Below are 13,597 nucleotides of genomic sequence, written 5' to 3'. Positions count from 1 at the left end.
TGAGGCCATGTACAGATTTGAGATTATTTTTGGAGAGTATTTGATTTTACTATGTAATGTTTAATCTTTACAACATGAAACTTACCTGCAAATACTCTGGGATGTCATTTATAAAGTCCTGGGGGAGTGGCGGGGAATAATAGTTTTAAAAATACAGTGTACGACTCGACTTAAATGCATCATCATACTAAACCGCGGCTGAGTGTGCACCTGTTGGATAGCCGAAAACACCGGAAGTCCAAGGAGAACCAAATAAGGGAGAGCACCCAGAATCAAAGTGCGCATGCGCATATTTATCAAAACACCGAAGCTGCAGCGATGATTTTATGACGATTTTATAATTTAGCGTCATGTTGTATTTTTTTCGATTTAGCTACTCGGACGCTGGTAACGTTTAAGCTTCAAGTCTGAACAACTGAACATGTTTTATTTTCCGAGAAGTAAGTATGACTGACAGAAAGCTGGAGCAACAATATGCTATAACATGCTAACAAATAGCTAACTGACAGTTTGGTTTGTGGGCATTTGGATGAATAAAATAAATGCTGCTTTAGTTTAATTCTTGTATTTTGGTACTCCTTGAGTTCAGTGAAGATAGCTCCGAGATATAGCTTTGTATTTCATTATTCTTATTGGTCCGCCTTAGCTGTGTGAAAGATAAGAGGATGGATAACGTTACCGTGGCAGCTGTAGAGGGGACCGCTGTCTGTCCCCTGGTCGCTGAGGACATGGAGGGGATGGAGGGGATCTGCGTGATGCCTGACCTGAGCTCCATAAAGACCGAGCAGTCGGTGGGTCCGACCCCCGACGAGCCAAGCCCTCAAAATGTGGCCATGGGCATCAAGTTCATCCTCCCCAACCGCTTTGACATGAATGTTTGCTCCAGATTTGTGAAGTCTCTCAACGAGGAGGACAGTAAGAACATTCAGGACCAGGTAAACTCTGACCTGGAGGTGGCTTCCGTTCTGTTTAAAGGTATGATCTGCCTTCTAAGTGGAAATTTGTTTCTTTAATGCACAAGAAGTCATCCTGTGTGTACGCTAAAAGATCTCTTTTCTTCCTTTCAGCTGAGTGCAACATCCAAACCTCACCGTCGCCAGGTATACAAGTACGTCACGTTTACACGCCGTCCACCACCAAACATTTCTCCCCGATCAAACAGTCTACCACACTGACCAACAAACACCGTGGCAACGAGGTTTCCTCCACACCACTTTTGGTCCACTGTAAGTGCTGTTTTTCTTTTTCTTTTTTTACTTGTATCATTTAATCGGAAGTGTAACACATTAAGTTTTCCTCTTATTTTCCAGCTTTATCCATTCATCAGCTGGCAGCCCAGGGAGAAATGGTGTTTTTGGCCAGTAGGATTGAACAAGGTGGGCAGTTCATCTTTGTTTTTAGAGCATGCATAGTTTTGTCTTTCAGTAAAAGCAATTTCTTGTCATTGTGTGTTCCTCAGGGCCCTGTTCTCTGTACCCTCTTTTTCTGCACGTTCAGTTTTCCTTCTTTGCAAACACAATTCCAAGACTGCTCACCTCAATACTATGACTACTGATGAAGTTTAGTTCTGTAAACAGGGATCATCTTGTAATCCCTTAATTTTCTATAACATCCAACACTGATTTTATCCAATAAATAGAGGGATATTTTTTACATCTTATATGTTCCATAGGGGAAAAAACTTCAACATTGTCAGTCAGCCTTTAGCCAAAAAGTGCCTAACTTGGTGTAACTTGTTTAATATCACTTTTAATCCTTCTATAATGTGAACAAAACAATTTAAGACATAAACACTACAATAATTGCTAATTTAGACCTAATAATCATGAACTACAGAAAAAGTGTACCCACAGTTCCCTGTTCTTGTACCTCTGCTACCTCCAACAGATTTTAATCTCAGGTGTATTTCTTTTCACAGAGACCGTAATCAATCTCCAAGACGACGAAGGTTTCACCCCTCTGATGTGGGCTGCGGCGCACGGACAAATCGCCGTTGTCGAGTTTCTGCTGCAAAACGTACGGCAGAACAAAACGGAGCACGTAGCGGTTATTGAATCGACTCTGAAAACATTCACTCTCTTTCTCTCTCTCTCTCGCTTGGCTGCAGGGGGCTGACCCAAATCTGCTGGCCAAAGGGCGGGAAAGTGCGCTCTCTCTGGCCTGCAGTAAGGGATACACAGACATAGTGAAGATGCTCATCGACTGCGGAGTGGATGTCAATGAGTACGACTGGGTATGAGCTTGATTCACGTCCGCTGCATCCCATTGTGGTTGATGTGTTTAACATAGATCTGGTTGTGGAAGGAAACAATGTTGAACTCCCTTGGTCGGCCTCTGGGCGTCACTGTTTAAACATCAACTTATCTTCCTCAGAATGGAGGCGCCCCTCTACTGTATGCTGTCCATGGCAACCACGTGCGCTGTGTTGAGATTCTGTTAGGTAAGGAAAATTCATCTGCAGGTAATGACTTCGAGAGTATAAATACCCGTCTGTTTTGTTTAATCCGACACTAACGTGAAATGTGACTCGTGTTTTCTAGATAGCGGCGCCGATCCTACCGTAGAGTCGGATTCGGGATTCAACGCCATGGATATGGCCGTGGCTATGGGTCATCGAAACGGTGTGTGAGGAATAAATGTGTCTGATTGCTACGTTTAGCTCTAAATACAGCGCTGGTTAGAGGTTTACATGCTCATCAAAGATGAGAATAATTATAATTATCCAGGAAATGGCTTCAGTGATTTTTAAAAACAATAATACAACTTGGAATTTAGTATAAATATTTTTCATCCTCTCAGTTTTTTTTTTTTTCCCGGCTAAAGTTGAAACCAGTTACATTTAAAAAAAATAAAAAAAACATTTTTTTCCCCTGTTGTGTAAATATAAATCAAATATTTTCTGAACTGATATCTTGAGATGTTGCGTCAATATTTTCTCATATTCTTCCTTCATGATGCCGTCTCATAAGGAGCATCAGCCACCAAAACCTCCCCCACAACATGATGCTGCCACCCCCATACTTACCAGTTGAGATAGTGTCCTAACAATTGTTACATTTTCTTCCAAATGTAGCGATTAACATTAGAGCCAAGGACTTAAGTTTTGGTTTCTTCAAACCACAGAAATAATCTAAAAATGAAAGTTTGCCGCATTTGCAATCGGACTTAATTCTGTTTTTGGAGTGAAGTCTTAATCATAGAGTGGCCTCTCGGCTCTTGAAAAAACCGGCTTTAAATCCTGCGGCTGATTGGTACATTTTTGCACCAAAACCACATCCATCAGTGGGACATAACTCTTTCCCGAGCATAGAACCATTGAAGATGCACATGTAACACCTGGCTGTTAAGCAAACCTTCAGCGTTGCCGTTTCTCAGGGGTTTGTTTCTTTGGTCATGTGGCGCCATCTACTGGTTCTACACTTGAAACAAATCCGTGTTTGTGTGTTCAGTTCAACAGGTGATGGAGGCCCACCTACTGAAACTACTGATGGGAATCAGAGAGTGAACTCCTGGAGGACAGACTCCTTGTGGGACGTCGCTTGGTGCTGGACAATCATGTAGCATGCCCTGGATTACAGCCTGCGGGAATATTTTGATCTCTTAAAAACAATGATATTTAATTCGTGTCGTAAAATCTTATTTATTTAATCTTGTGCACACGGCAGCTTGTTTTCACTTCTAACCCTTTTGGAAGCAGTCATGCTCTGCACTTTAGCGTAATCCTCTGGAGTTGTAAACGTAATTGGAGCACACCGAAGGACGTGGAAGTGAGGTGGAGACGAGTCGCAAGACTACATGTGATGTTTTAAATTAAGCAACGATTGGTTATTGGTTTTGTCACATCCTAATATATTATTACACCTTTTCCACCTGTTGTTAAACCTCCTGCTGACCTAAAAGAGGTAGAGTGGACCCCGTGTGAAGTTTTCCGTTATTTTTTTTGTCCCTGTGGTTTCGGGAACTGACGACCGTAACATCTGCCTCGCTTTTCCCGAACGTAGAGCTAGGACTGCGGGAAGGTTAAATAACTTTAACCATACTGAAATGGTTTCTAAAGTTGGAAAAAAACCAAAAAGTTGTTCATCATCACGTCTGGTCTTCACAGCAAGCACATTTCAGATGCACACTGAACCGTGAGAACATGAAGCTGGCAACATGTCGGTGAATTAACCGAATCTTTTTGTGTGTGATTTTTTTGTTTGTTTTTATTTGAATGTATTGCGGGCCTTTCTAGGGTCAGTTGTGTGTTTATGTACAGCCACGCTTAGATGTTTTGTGAATTTAAAAAGACGGCACACTGCAAATCGACAGCCCTATGTGGTATTGTGGTGCTTCTTTTGCAGTTTTGTATAAAATGGCTTGTGCATTAAAACAGTCGTAATTTTGCCATCTGTCCAATTGTATTCGTTGGTTGTTTTTAAAAAAAAAAAGCTACATTTTTACCATCAAAAATAAAAGCCGTTTTAAGCTACAAAAAGAAAACTGAATGGCATGTGAGAATTTTTTGTTTTGTTTTTTTTAAAAACAATCTAGATTTTCTTTTAGGCCACAGTGTGATGTGGTTTTGTGAAACTTAAATTACATAAAATCCCATTAGTTGTGGCAATTTACCAAATTGGTTGCGAGTGGAAACACAAAGGTGCCCTATAATTAGCACTTTTTAGATGTGAAGGACTCTGCAGTTAGAAGTGCTCCATACTGAACAAACATCGAGTCACAAAGCAAACCAAGAAATGAGTTTGAATTGAGTTAAGACTAAATTTAAAAAAATCTGTTTGTAATTAAAGCTAAATCATTAAATGACTTTTGAAGAAATGATTATTCTAAAGTTCATTACACTTGTTAGTATGGAAAGAAATGTAAACTGTTACCATGGCTGATCATCCAGCTAACCACATCAAATCAGCTTCAGACCAGTGGTCTTCATTCAGTCAAGATTCAGGGCTTCCATTTTAACCCAGAGCAACATCATGTAGCTGGATTCCTGCAGGTTTCACCAATTCAAATTTAAGACCTTTTAAGACTAATGAGAATGCATTGCGAGACATAATGAACAAAAAACAAACGCATGAACAAAAAAAACAATATATAAAACTAAAAATCATACTGGTTAACACAGGTGAGCTAATGGGCAAGACAAATACCATCCAGCCAACTGGCAATAAACCTGCTTTTACGTTTGATGGTCGTCAGACCAGCAAGGATATATTAGCAGCTAGTTATCAGAAAACAAACCTAATAAAAAATGTGATTAGCTGTATGGCCGCATCTTCACTACGTCACAGTGAAGATGACTGCATGCGACTCAAAGCAACAAAGTCTCACAAGAAAACTACACATAATGAGATTAAACAGTCCTGCCACAGCAAAATTCAAAACCCGCTGTTAACTTGTTAGGCCCGTCACGGTAACAAAACAGAAATCGTCCCAGACGTTATTGCGATAAACAGTACCGTTTGTTTATAGACCACTTTCAAGTAACCTAATGGTAATGGCATAATAACGCAAGAACCAATTTTTAAAAATCAATAAACTTTAAATTCTAAAGAACATTTAACACTGAGACTGGAAGACAAAACAACAGAAACAAATACAATGAATTATGAAGTCTGAACAAAATTGTAAATAAAAAAAAAAAAAAAAAAAGAGGGGGAGCTAGTTGAGACTGAAGACGTTTGTTGACCAATTTTTGGTAGAGGGAAAGAAAAGAGAAAAACTATGAATCATGTAAATGGAAGTTATTGAGCTTGTTTTATCATTTGATTCTTTGAGTTGCTTATTGCAACAGAACTTGTTTTTCATTGAATTGAAGAAATTTTAAGGCCTTAATTTTTGCATACACTTTAATGCTATTCCTTTAAGTTAGCATTAAACAATACAATACAATTAAGAGCACAGGAGAATCATGAGGGTGCAAGTCAGATATTTGGTGAAAAGTGGCAAACATGTCTGATGAAAAGATGTTTTGAAGCATTTTATCATCCAGTTAGAGGGAAAAAAACAAACAAAAAACAGACGCATTGTTCTGTTAAGTGACAGTAGCAAAGGTTTATTCCAGATATGGTGATTTTAGCGAGGCCACAGTTCAGTAACAGAGGAAACGGATGTACAGCCGGGGGGCATCAGACACACAATCTCTTACTGTAACTGTACATTAAGACCACATGAGCACGACAAGCATGTGGAGCGCCTGGTGGCAAAGAGGTGGACTGAGAAATAAACACACCTGAACACCGAAATACTGTGACCCCGGTTTCCATACGGAGTAATACTCTACAAAACGACTCAAAAGAAATGACTGAAGAGTGTGGCGGTAATTAATTGAAGTGTTGCGCTTTTTACAGAAGGCTCAACGCCGACACGATGTCTCAACTTGCTCAGGTGTTTCGACTGTCAACTCTCCGCTTCTTCGATGCGAAACAACGTCTCGTGCCCCCTCCACTCCCCACGTGGTCCTGTTGAGTTCTGCCGTCTCCCGTCTCCCCCTAGTTGGCCTCGTCCTTAGACGCTTCGTCGAAATTCTCCACCAGATCTGAAACGACACAAACGCGGAGGTCTGAACTGTCTGAGCGGGAAGGAAAGTCGCATCCGAGCTTTCAAAACGCTCCCAGGAAGAGAGTTTATCTGAAACCTGATTCCTCACTCGTACACAGACTTGCAATGTGCTCAACATACGATGCCTTATGAAAGCATTCACACAATTTACCGTTCTTTCGTCACAATAAAAACCTCAAACTTCACTGTATGTCAGATGAGGCCGACACAAAGTGGTGCACAAATTTGTCAAGAAGGAAAAAAATATACTAAGGTTGTTGTTTTGTTTTTTTTTTAAGTAAAAGAATCAACTTAAATTACAGCAACATAAAGGCCATGCTATGAAAATAAGTTTCTTGTCGACAAAAAACAGTTGCAGTACAAATTATGGCAAAGCACTTCAAGAAGTTGGCTTCTCCCTCCTCTGTGAGAACCACCATGTCCAAGTCTCAGAGGGTCAAAGGTTAAAATGGAAACAATTTTTAAAAACGTCTGGGCAAACAGCAGGAGAACAAAAGGAAACCCAACTCTATCAACAACGTGGTGGTGAGGGTAGTTAACCCCTGTGCCATCACGCGCTTTGACAGCAAAGCGTAATCGTTTGTTGCGTTAGAGAGGACCTGAGAAGTCCTGGGAAAAGCCGGGATCGCACTAATGACAACCTCATGTGTTTGGGTCCAACTTTCTCGGCAAAGAAAAGCAAATAAAGCCGAACATCGTCAAAAGACAGCGATGCATCCTGGGAAGGAAAAACCTGCGGCATTTTATTTATTTAAGGCGGAGGAGGAACATCTTGATGCAATGATCGCACTGTGGGAAAATTCCCCCCAGATGTCCAATCCCTCACCTGGAACGTCATCGTCCTCTTCTTCTACTGCTGCGATCGGCGCTTTTCCATCTCCAGCTGAAAGCAGAGGACGCAATCAAAGTTACCTCATTGGCAACGAGACCGGAAAATCGCGGCGTAGCTACGGAATCTGTGACGGCGTGGGGGGTTGCGGACCCTGTTTGGGGAGAGCCTCGGCGAGTCTCCGCAGGCTCGTCAGGCTGTCGGCTCCCAGCTGGTTGAGGATGCCGGGCAGCATCTCGGTCAGCTGCTTGGTCTCGGCGTGGCCGGTGATGGTGAAGGTGTTGGCGGCGAGGGAGGCCTGCACTTTGGGGTTGTTGAAGTGGATCACCGTGCCCTGGTTCGTGAACATGTTCACCTGGAACGAGACGCTGAGGCGTTACCGAAGGAGACGGGCGCGGACAGGGGGGTGGCGGGTTCTGCCGGGCGCGGCGCCTACCTCTTCAATGCCGGAGATGTTGTTGACGCCGAGCTTCTTTAGGGAGAACTGGAGCTTCTTGTCGTCGGCGGTCGCCGTTCTGTGTACAACCTTCTTCTTTCTGCGGGCGCTTCCCTGTGGGAGAGAGGACAGGGAGGATGCGTCCCAAAGAGTCGTTAACTTCACACTGGAGAAATATTGGCCCTGTCCATCTTATGGAATTGTCTTTTTTTCCCCATGAATGAGTGATCTGTTTAAGTAGCATCTCAAATCAGAGTTAGGCTCAGACTTTAACTAGACAACTCATAACCATTGATTTTGATTTGTTCTTTTGAGCCGTTTTAATCGTTTGAGATCATTCAACCCAAATACGCTGCGTATAACGGCAAGACTTTACCTTTCCACCGATGCGGACTTGCGCTTGTAGTTTAGCGAGTTTTTCTTGATTCATTATTGCTTCTTTCATCTGCAAATGAAAAGATTGATATATTATAACACGGTGGTAGTGCTGCAGTTATTTACAGACAAATCTAAGTTATAAGAACATAGGACAACATGATGCAGAAATCTCAAGCGCACAAAGACACACCATGTAGATAAAGACATCCCACTGTCAGCTCAAACATTAAATTAGATTATAAACAATGAGTGAAGGTTTTGATCTTGAAATTAACTCACATGAACGACATTTTTGACTTTTGCCAACAGGAAATAAGAATGTAAGTGTAGCCGAGAGGAAATGATTCTCTCAGACACGGTAGAAGCCACAAAAGTTAGAAAATAAAGTCAACTTTATGTTCAGAACTTATTTCTATAAATTTGGATTCTGGAAAAAAAAAAGAGTAAATAAGAAAAACTAATATTTTATCATAACAGCCGAATTTAAATTTATAAGGGATTCGTTCATTGTGCTGCAGAGCAATAAAACTAGGAAATGTTGAGATTTCACATATTTACAACAAGTAATTTGGTTATTTTCTCATGACAAAAATTGATAAATCTGACTTAATGAGCTTTTTTACAATTCTTACTTTTGAATAAGATGTTTTACTTCCAAATTTCTGACTTAATATCAACAATCTTCCTACTTCAAAAATTCTTTCCTTGTAAATATGTGCAATTAATCTCAAAATTTCAGAGTTTTCTTGTTTTTAGCAGAAAATAACTGTTTAGTAGCAACTTGGTATAACATATGAAAGTATTTCCTTAAGATGATAAAACTAGTGACAACTTCAAAAAAGAAAAAAAATTAAGAGGATTGGAAATTATGGAAGAAACGCAAACCTCAAGAAACATACATTTTTAAAGATATAGAAGTAGGCATCGGGAATCTTAATAGGACACCAGAAAGCAAAACTCCAACATTGTTCAAATCTTCCATAAGCAATCTACAAAATACTAAACTACTATAATCACAAAGATCACAGGTTCAAACAATGTTCACGCAGAAAAAGAACAACTCTGAATGACTGATCCCAGAAATGTATCTGGGAGAAAGTAGAATCTAACCATTGAAATCAGATGCAATTTATTTTAACACCACTTCCCCCACAAGTCATTTCAGAAACAACAAGGGTAAAATAAGCAAACCCTGCCTTAAACAAACAGATTTGAAAAAAAAAAAAAAAAATCAGGCTGTTCAGGTTTGACTTGCCAAATCCCATGAAAAAAATAATCACTTAATACCAAGTTGTAACCCCAATTTATTTAAATTCATTTATGTCTACACATTGTGTCATCAGTGCAAAACGGAGCTTTCTGCAAAATGCGATCTGATTGGACAAAAAAAAAAAGATAAAAATAAAGGAACAAAATCACGCATATAAACACACATGCGCACGGAGCAGAATTGTCAGTGTGGGTGTGGTAATACTGCAAATGCTCCAGATAAAAGGTTAAAACCATATTAAACAAACAGTCAGTGAACACTGCATGACAAAAAAGCCAAAAGGACAAAATTACCCAATCCGCAGGACGAGTGCTACAAAACTCAAGCTATTCTCCTTATTTCTGGGAGGCACTTTAAACGAGCGAAGCCAAGCAAATAACAATGAAATATTATTAGTCGAACTAAATAAGCCAACAACACGTTATCCAACGTTAAAGGCAAGTTTAGTTAACCTGCATTCAGCCTAAATGAGTTTTTTATAGCTTTTTTTGCGAGGAAGCTGGAGGCTAACTTTGCCTAGCTTAGGTGCTAGCAGCACGGCCTGTCACACCGCCACACAGATCCGTGAGTAAAATTAGCTTCACACCGCGGCGGATATCAGCCATCAGGTCGGGAAAGGCTTTCGTTTACCTCTGGCCGTCTGATCAGGGGATAACAGTGCAGAGAAGAAAGTATTTAAAGCTCCTCACTGACCTGTAAACTAACAGCAGACACATGCGGGGAGCAAGATGGAAGCGAGAGAGGAGGGAGGACGTGACGTCAGACAAAGAAGAGAAGCGTAATTGGGGTTTTTTCTGCCCTGAGTTTAGTTCTGCAGGTTGCAAGCGACGCTCGGTCCGCATGAAAGTCTGTAAAACTTTCCTCAAGTCCCTTAAGTTAAATTTAAATCAATTAGTAGGTGTATAAAAACAGTTGTTGTACGTACACGTAGCAACAGTTACAGTTTGACGTCTGTTGGTTGATGTGATTGCTCATTTTTACATTAACAAACATGTACACATACAAACATAGGCAGCATGTTTGATTAGTGCTATGAATTATTAGTTATGACCCAACAAATAACAGAAACAGATTTCACAAAGACACAGCTTACTAAAACAGCTACAGGATTTTCAATAGATAGTTAAATAAGATTAAATACAATACTAAAGAAAACTAGACAGGTGCTTATAAAATGAATGTTGTGAATCAGTTTTTCAAAGTGTCTATAAATGGATGGATATCACACAAATACTATTTTTGTACACATTGATAGAGTTCAGTCTTCTAAGTTTCTGGGTGCTTGTGGACATGCATACATATCATTAGGACCTCAAATAAAACTCAAAAATAACTGAAGCTTTAAAAAGTTTCCAAAAGTTTTTTTTTTTCCCAGAAGAAAAAAAAGTCAAATAATATAAAATAAAAATTATATAAAAATTAACTCAGCACCTTCCCTGCCACAGAATATTAAGCTGTGTTGATGTTTAGAAAGTATTGCACTAAATTTTTTACATCCACAGTTCCTTGCACTTGACTATTGGCTGCACTGGAGGTGAAGAGATAAACTCAGAGATGATTCAGTGATTAGTCCAGCAGCTGCTGCTGATTCCAAAACATCAGTCTTCATTTTTCACATTTGTCTCAAGAAGGGCAGAATGCAACACTTCAAAAAAAAAAAAAAGTAATTAGTGCCAGGACTGGGCTGTTCCATAGTTTTGTTTAACAAGGTATTTAATTTCTCAAAATGTATCCAAATTTCAATCACTCTCACAACTAAATTCTGCTTTCATTGCCATCATTTCATCAAGTTTCAAAAGGAAATGTTGCACCAGGTGATGGATATATGGAAATATCAATCTTAATGCTAAAATACTCTACATATAACAGCACACAGCAGAATAGTGTTTCTGTGGGAAAATTAAAAATGCAAGTTTTCTTATACTGAGCATTTCGAAAACATTACCAATGTGGTTAACAACTTTTACCCACTTCTGTAAATGTATTTGATCCATTTCCTCTCTTATCGATCATTATTAAACCGATCTAAAAGCTGTTTTTTTTAAATCAAGATTAGGATTTAAATCAGTAGTTTCAATGGGTGTAGCCGGTATTATTATTATATATGTAATATATAACAATATATGCACACAATAGTACTATAAAGTAATGATAATCACAAAAAGTGAGTTGTGTTCAGTGAAATTGTTCCTTAAATCTTAAACACTGGGTGTTTTCACCTGTTTTGCATGTAACTAGGACCAAATAAACTGTTTGTGTTTGAATAAAGTGTCAGTGGCAACTGGGACTTGTGGCATTTCTTCACCCAGTCCTAGTTTGGCTATTTTGTAGGTCATTTGGTTTTTATAACTCTTTCAAAGTTGTGAAAAAACAAACAAACAAACAAACAAACAAAAAACGTTTCACAAATACAAATCTCTGTTAGATTAACTCTGAGAAAGTAAATGCTTTGTGTTTTTCTTTTTTTATTGGGCTTTTGCTCAATTTAAAAAACCCCAAACATGCAGGGATTGGTGGTTGTCAGGACTCGTCCCTCTTGACTGTAAATACAGAAAAACAACAGAAAGCTCCAGAGCGCATTAGCTTTCTTTTTGCGTTTGCATCAAAACGTCTCAGGGTCGGGAAAATGACCTTATGTTCCATAACCTCCATTTGCTTTTAGAGTATAATGTGGTTATTCAAGCATTTATGTTTAGGTTAAAGTCTCTGCATCTCACACTTGTAGTATCACGTTTATTTGGATGAAAAAGTAGGACGCAGGGGATAAGTAGCAGGTGCCAGAGGTTTCCGAGCATTTTTTGCACATATTCTTGATGTATTTTCATTTATAAATTTATACAGAAATATATATATGCTTAAAATAAATAGATGATTCAATAAGAAAAAAAAGTTGCTCTATTATCACGATAAACGTTTGACGATAAACAGATATCTGTCTATTACAGATCTCTTTGTGAGTCTGCTCTACGTACATTGAACTGTCAGTCAATTTATATATTTTAAGAAATTTTAATACCTTTAGGATGAACCGGTTAAAACCACCAACATTCACATTTTGAGCAAATTAAACATCAGCTATTGTTCAAAATATCAACGACAGGGAAAATAAAACCCCACTTTCGATTAATTTTGGCGCTAGTAAGTGATGTCCCTAAAAAGCGAAATTATGGTCAGAGATGTTTTTGCTCTACGCACAGAAAACAAACAACAACAACAAAAAACATCAGCACAAGAATATAGCCTATGTAACATTGACAAAATAACTCCAGTATTCTGAATTATTCAAAAATGAATCAAGTTTTAGTCAGGCACTGTGTGTGAGCTGGTATGAAACTGTTGCGACCCTTGGAGGTTTTTTCTGTTTTTTTGTACGGGACCATTTCCCCGCTAGATGGCGGTGCAAACAAGGGAACGTCTGAAACGTTTGGGAGGTGGAGGGGGGCAACGCAAACAAAACAGATCCCCTTGGAAAGGGAAGCTACCTTATCAAGTTCTAAGCCTGAACATGGATTTTTTTAATGAACCACAGCTATTTTTTCTTTATGTATTTTTAATATATAAATCAATATAGAAACAAAAACAAAAATAACACGTCTGTTTTCCTTCTTTAATAATGTAAAAATAAAAACTGAATTCTTTTCAAATTTCGATTTATTTATTTACTTGCTTGTCATGTTTATTTTGTACTTTAAAAAAACATCGAAACTGTACTTGGAAAAAACAATATTATTTCGAACAATAAATGTGATTAAGTGTTTTAAATCAACCTCAAGATGAGCCAACTATAAGCGAGCGAGCCAGAATTTAATTAAATTCAATTTGCTTATCTATTTACTCATTACTTAACGCATTAAACATCAAAGAAAGAACCCAAAAGATTAGTAAATAATAATAATAATAATAATCCTAAAACAGGAAAATAAATGTTAAATAAGAATTTTGCGATTTTTGCCTGACATTCATTAAGCTTGACGTCTTCTGCAATGCTTATTATAGAATTCACTTTTTGTGTTGTTTGTTAAACCAGACAAATACGATAAAATATAAATGGCGCCATAAAATAATAATAAAAAAATCCGAGTCTATAGCCGCTCTCCCACAGCACCACGGATGCAGCCAGCTCTAGGCC

At 38.7% G+C, this 13,597-nt stretch overlaps 2 protein-coding genes across 3 annotated transcripts; one reads left to right on the top strand and one right to left on the bottom strand.

The window, feature by feature from the left end:
* Positions 1-250: 250 nt before the first annotated feature.
* Positions 251-4,386, top strand: ankra2 (ankyrin repeat, family A (RFXANK-like), 2). Its single transcript, XM_007548868.2, has 9 exons — positions 251-440; positions 647-975; positions 1,068-1,226; positions 1,311-1,376; positions 1,919-2,016; positions 2,108-2,233; positions 2,374-2,440; positions 2,541-2,621; positions 3,450-4,386. The coding sequence occupies exons 2-9, from the start codon at positions 666-668 to the stop codon at positions 3,503-3,505; spliced, it is 963 nt and encodes a 320-aa protein (XP_007548930.1). The 5' UTR covers positions 251-440; positions 647-665; the 3' UTR covers positions 3,506-4,386.
* A 1,637-nt stretch (positions 4,387-6,023) lies between these two features.
* btf3 (basic transcription factor 3) lies at positions 6,024-10,263 on the bottom strand. Of its 2 annotated transcripts, none has more exons than XM_007548864.2 (6): positions 10,162-10,263; positions 8,197-8,265; positions 7,821-7,934; positions 7,538-7,739; positions 7,382-7,438; positions 6,024-6,532 (listed from the first exon to the last, which is right to left on the bottom strand). In XM_007548864.2, the coding sequence occupies exons 2-6, from the start codon at positions 8,263-8,265 to the stop codon at positions 6,486-6,488; spliced, it is 489 nt and encodes a 162-aa protein (XP_007548926.1). In that variant the 5' UTR covers positions 10,162-10,263; the 3' UTR covers positions 6,024-6,485. The 2 variants fall into 2 exon arrangements, with proteins under 2 accessions (XP_007548926.1, XP_007548927.1); XM_007548865.2 differs by having other exon boundaries at positions 10,099-10,204.
* Positions 10,264-13,597: the final 3,334 nt, after the last annotated feature.

Source organism: Poecilia formosa, unplaced genomic scaffold, assembly GCF_000485575.1.
Source record: "Poecilia formosa unplaced genomic scaffold, Poecilia_formosa-5.1.2 Scaffold28, whole genome shotgun sequence".
In the NCBI taxonomy this organism is placed as follows: Eukaryota; Metazoa; Chordata; class Actinopteri; order Cyprinodontiformes; family Poeciliidae; genus Poecilia; species Poecilia formosa.
This window is presented reverse-complemented; position numbering and strand designations above follow the sequence as displayed.

Excerpts from the sequence above, each read along its gene's own strand:
- ankra2 (XM_007548868.2), top strand. The coding sequence starts at position 666 with ATGGATAACGTTACCGTGGCAGCTGTAGAGGGGACCGCTGTCTGTCCC. Across the intron at positions 1,227-1,310 it reads CACACCACTTTTGGTCCACT|CTTTATCCATTCATCAGCTG; the intron begins GTAAGTGCTGTT and ends CTTATTTTCCAG. Across the intron at positions 2,234-2,373 it reads ATGTCAATGAGTACGACTGG|AATGGAGGCGCCCCTCTACT; the intron begins GTATGAGCTTGA and ends TATCTTCCTCAG.
- btf3 (XM_007548864.2), bottom strand. The coding sequence starts at position 8,265 with ATGAAAGAAGCAATAATGAATCAAGAAAAACTCGCTAAACTACAAGCG. Across the intron at positions 7,935-8,196 it reads AAGTCCGCATCGGTGGAAAG|GGAAGCGCCCGCAGAAAGAA; the intron begins GTAAAGTCTTGC and ends TCTCTCCCACAG. Across the intron at positions 7,439-7,537 it reads CGAGGCTCTCCCCAAACAGG|CTGGAGATGGAAAAGCGCCG; the intron begins GTCCGCAACCCC and ends CTCTGCTTTCAG.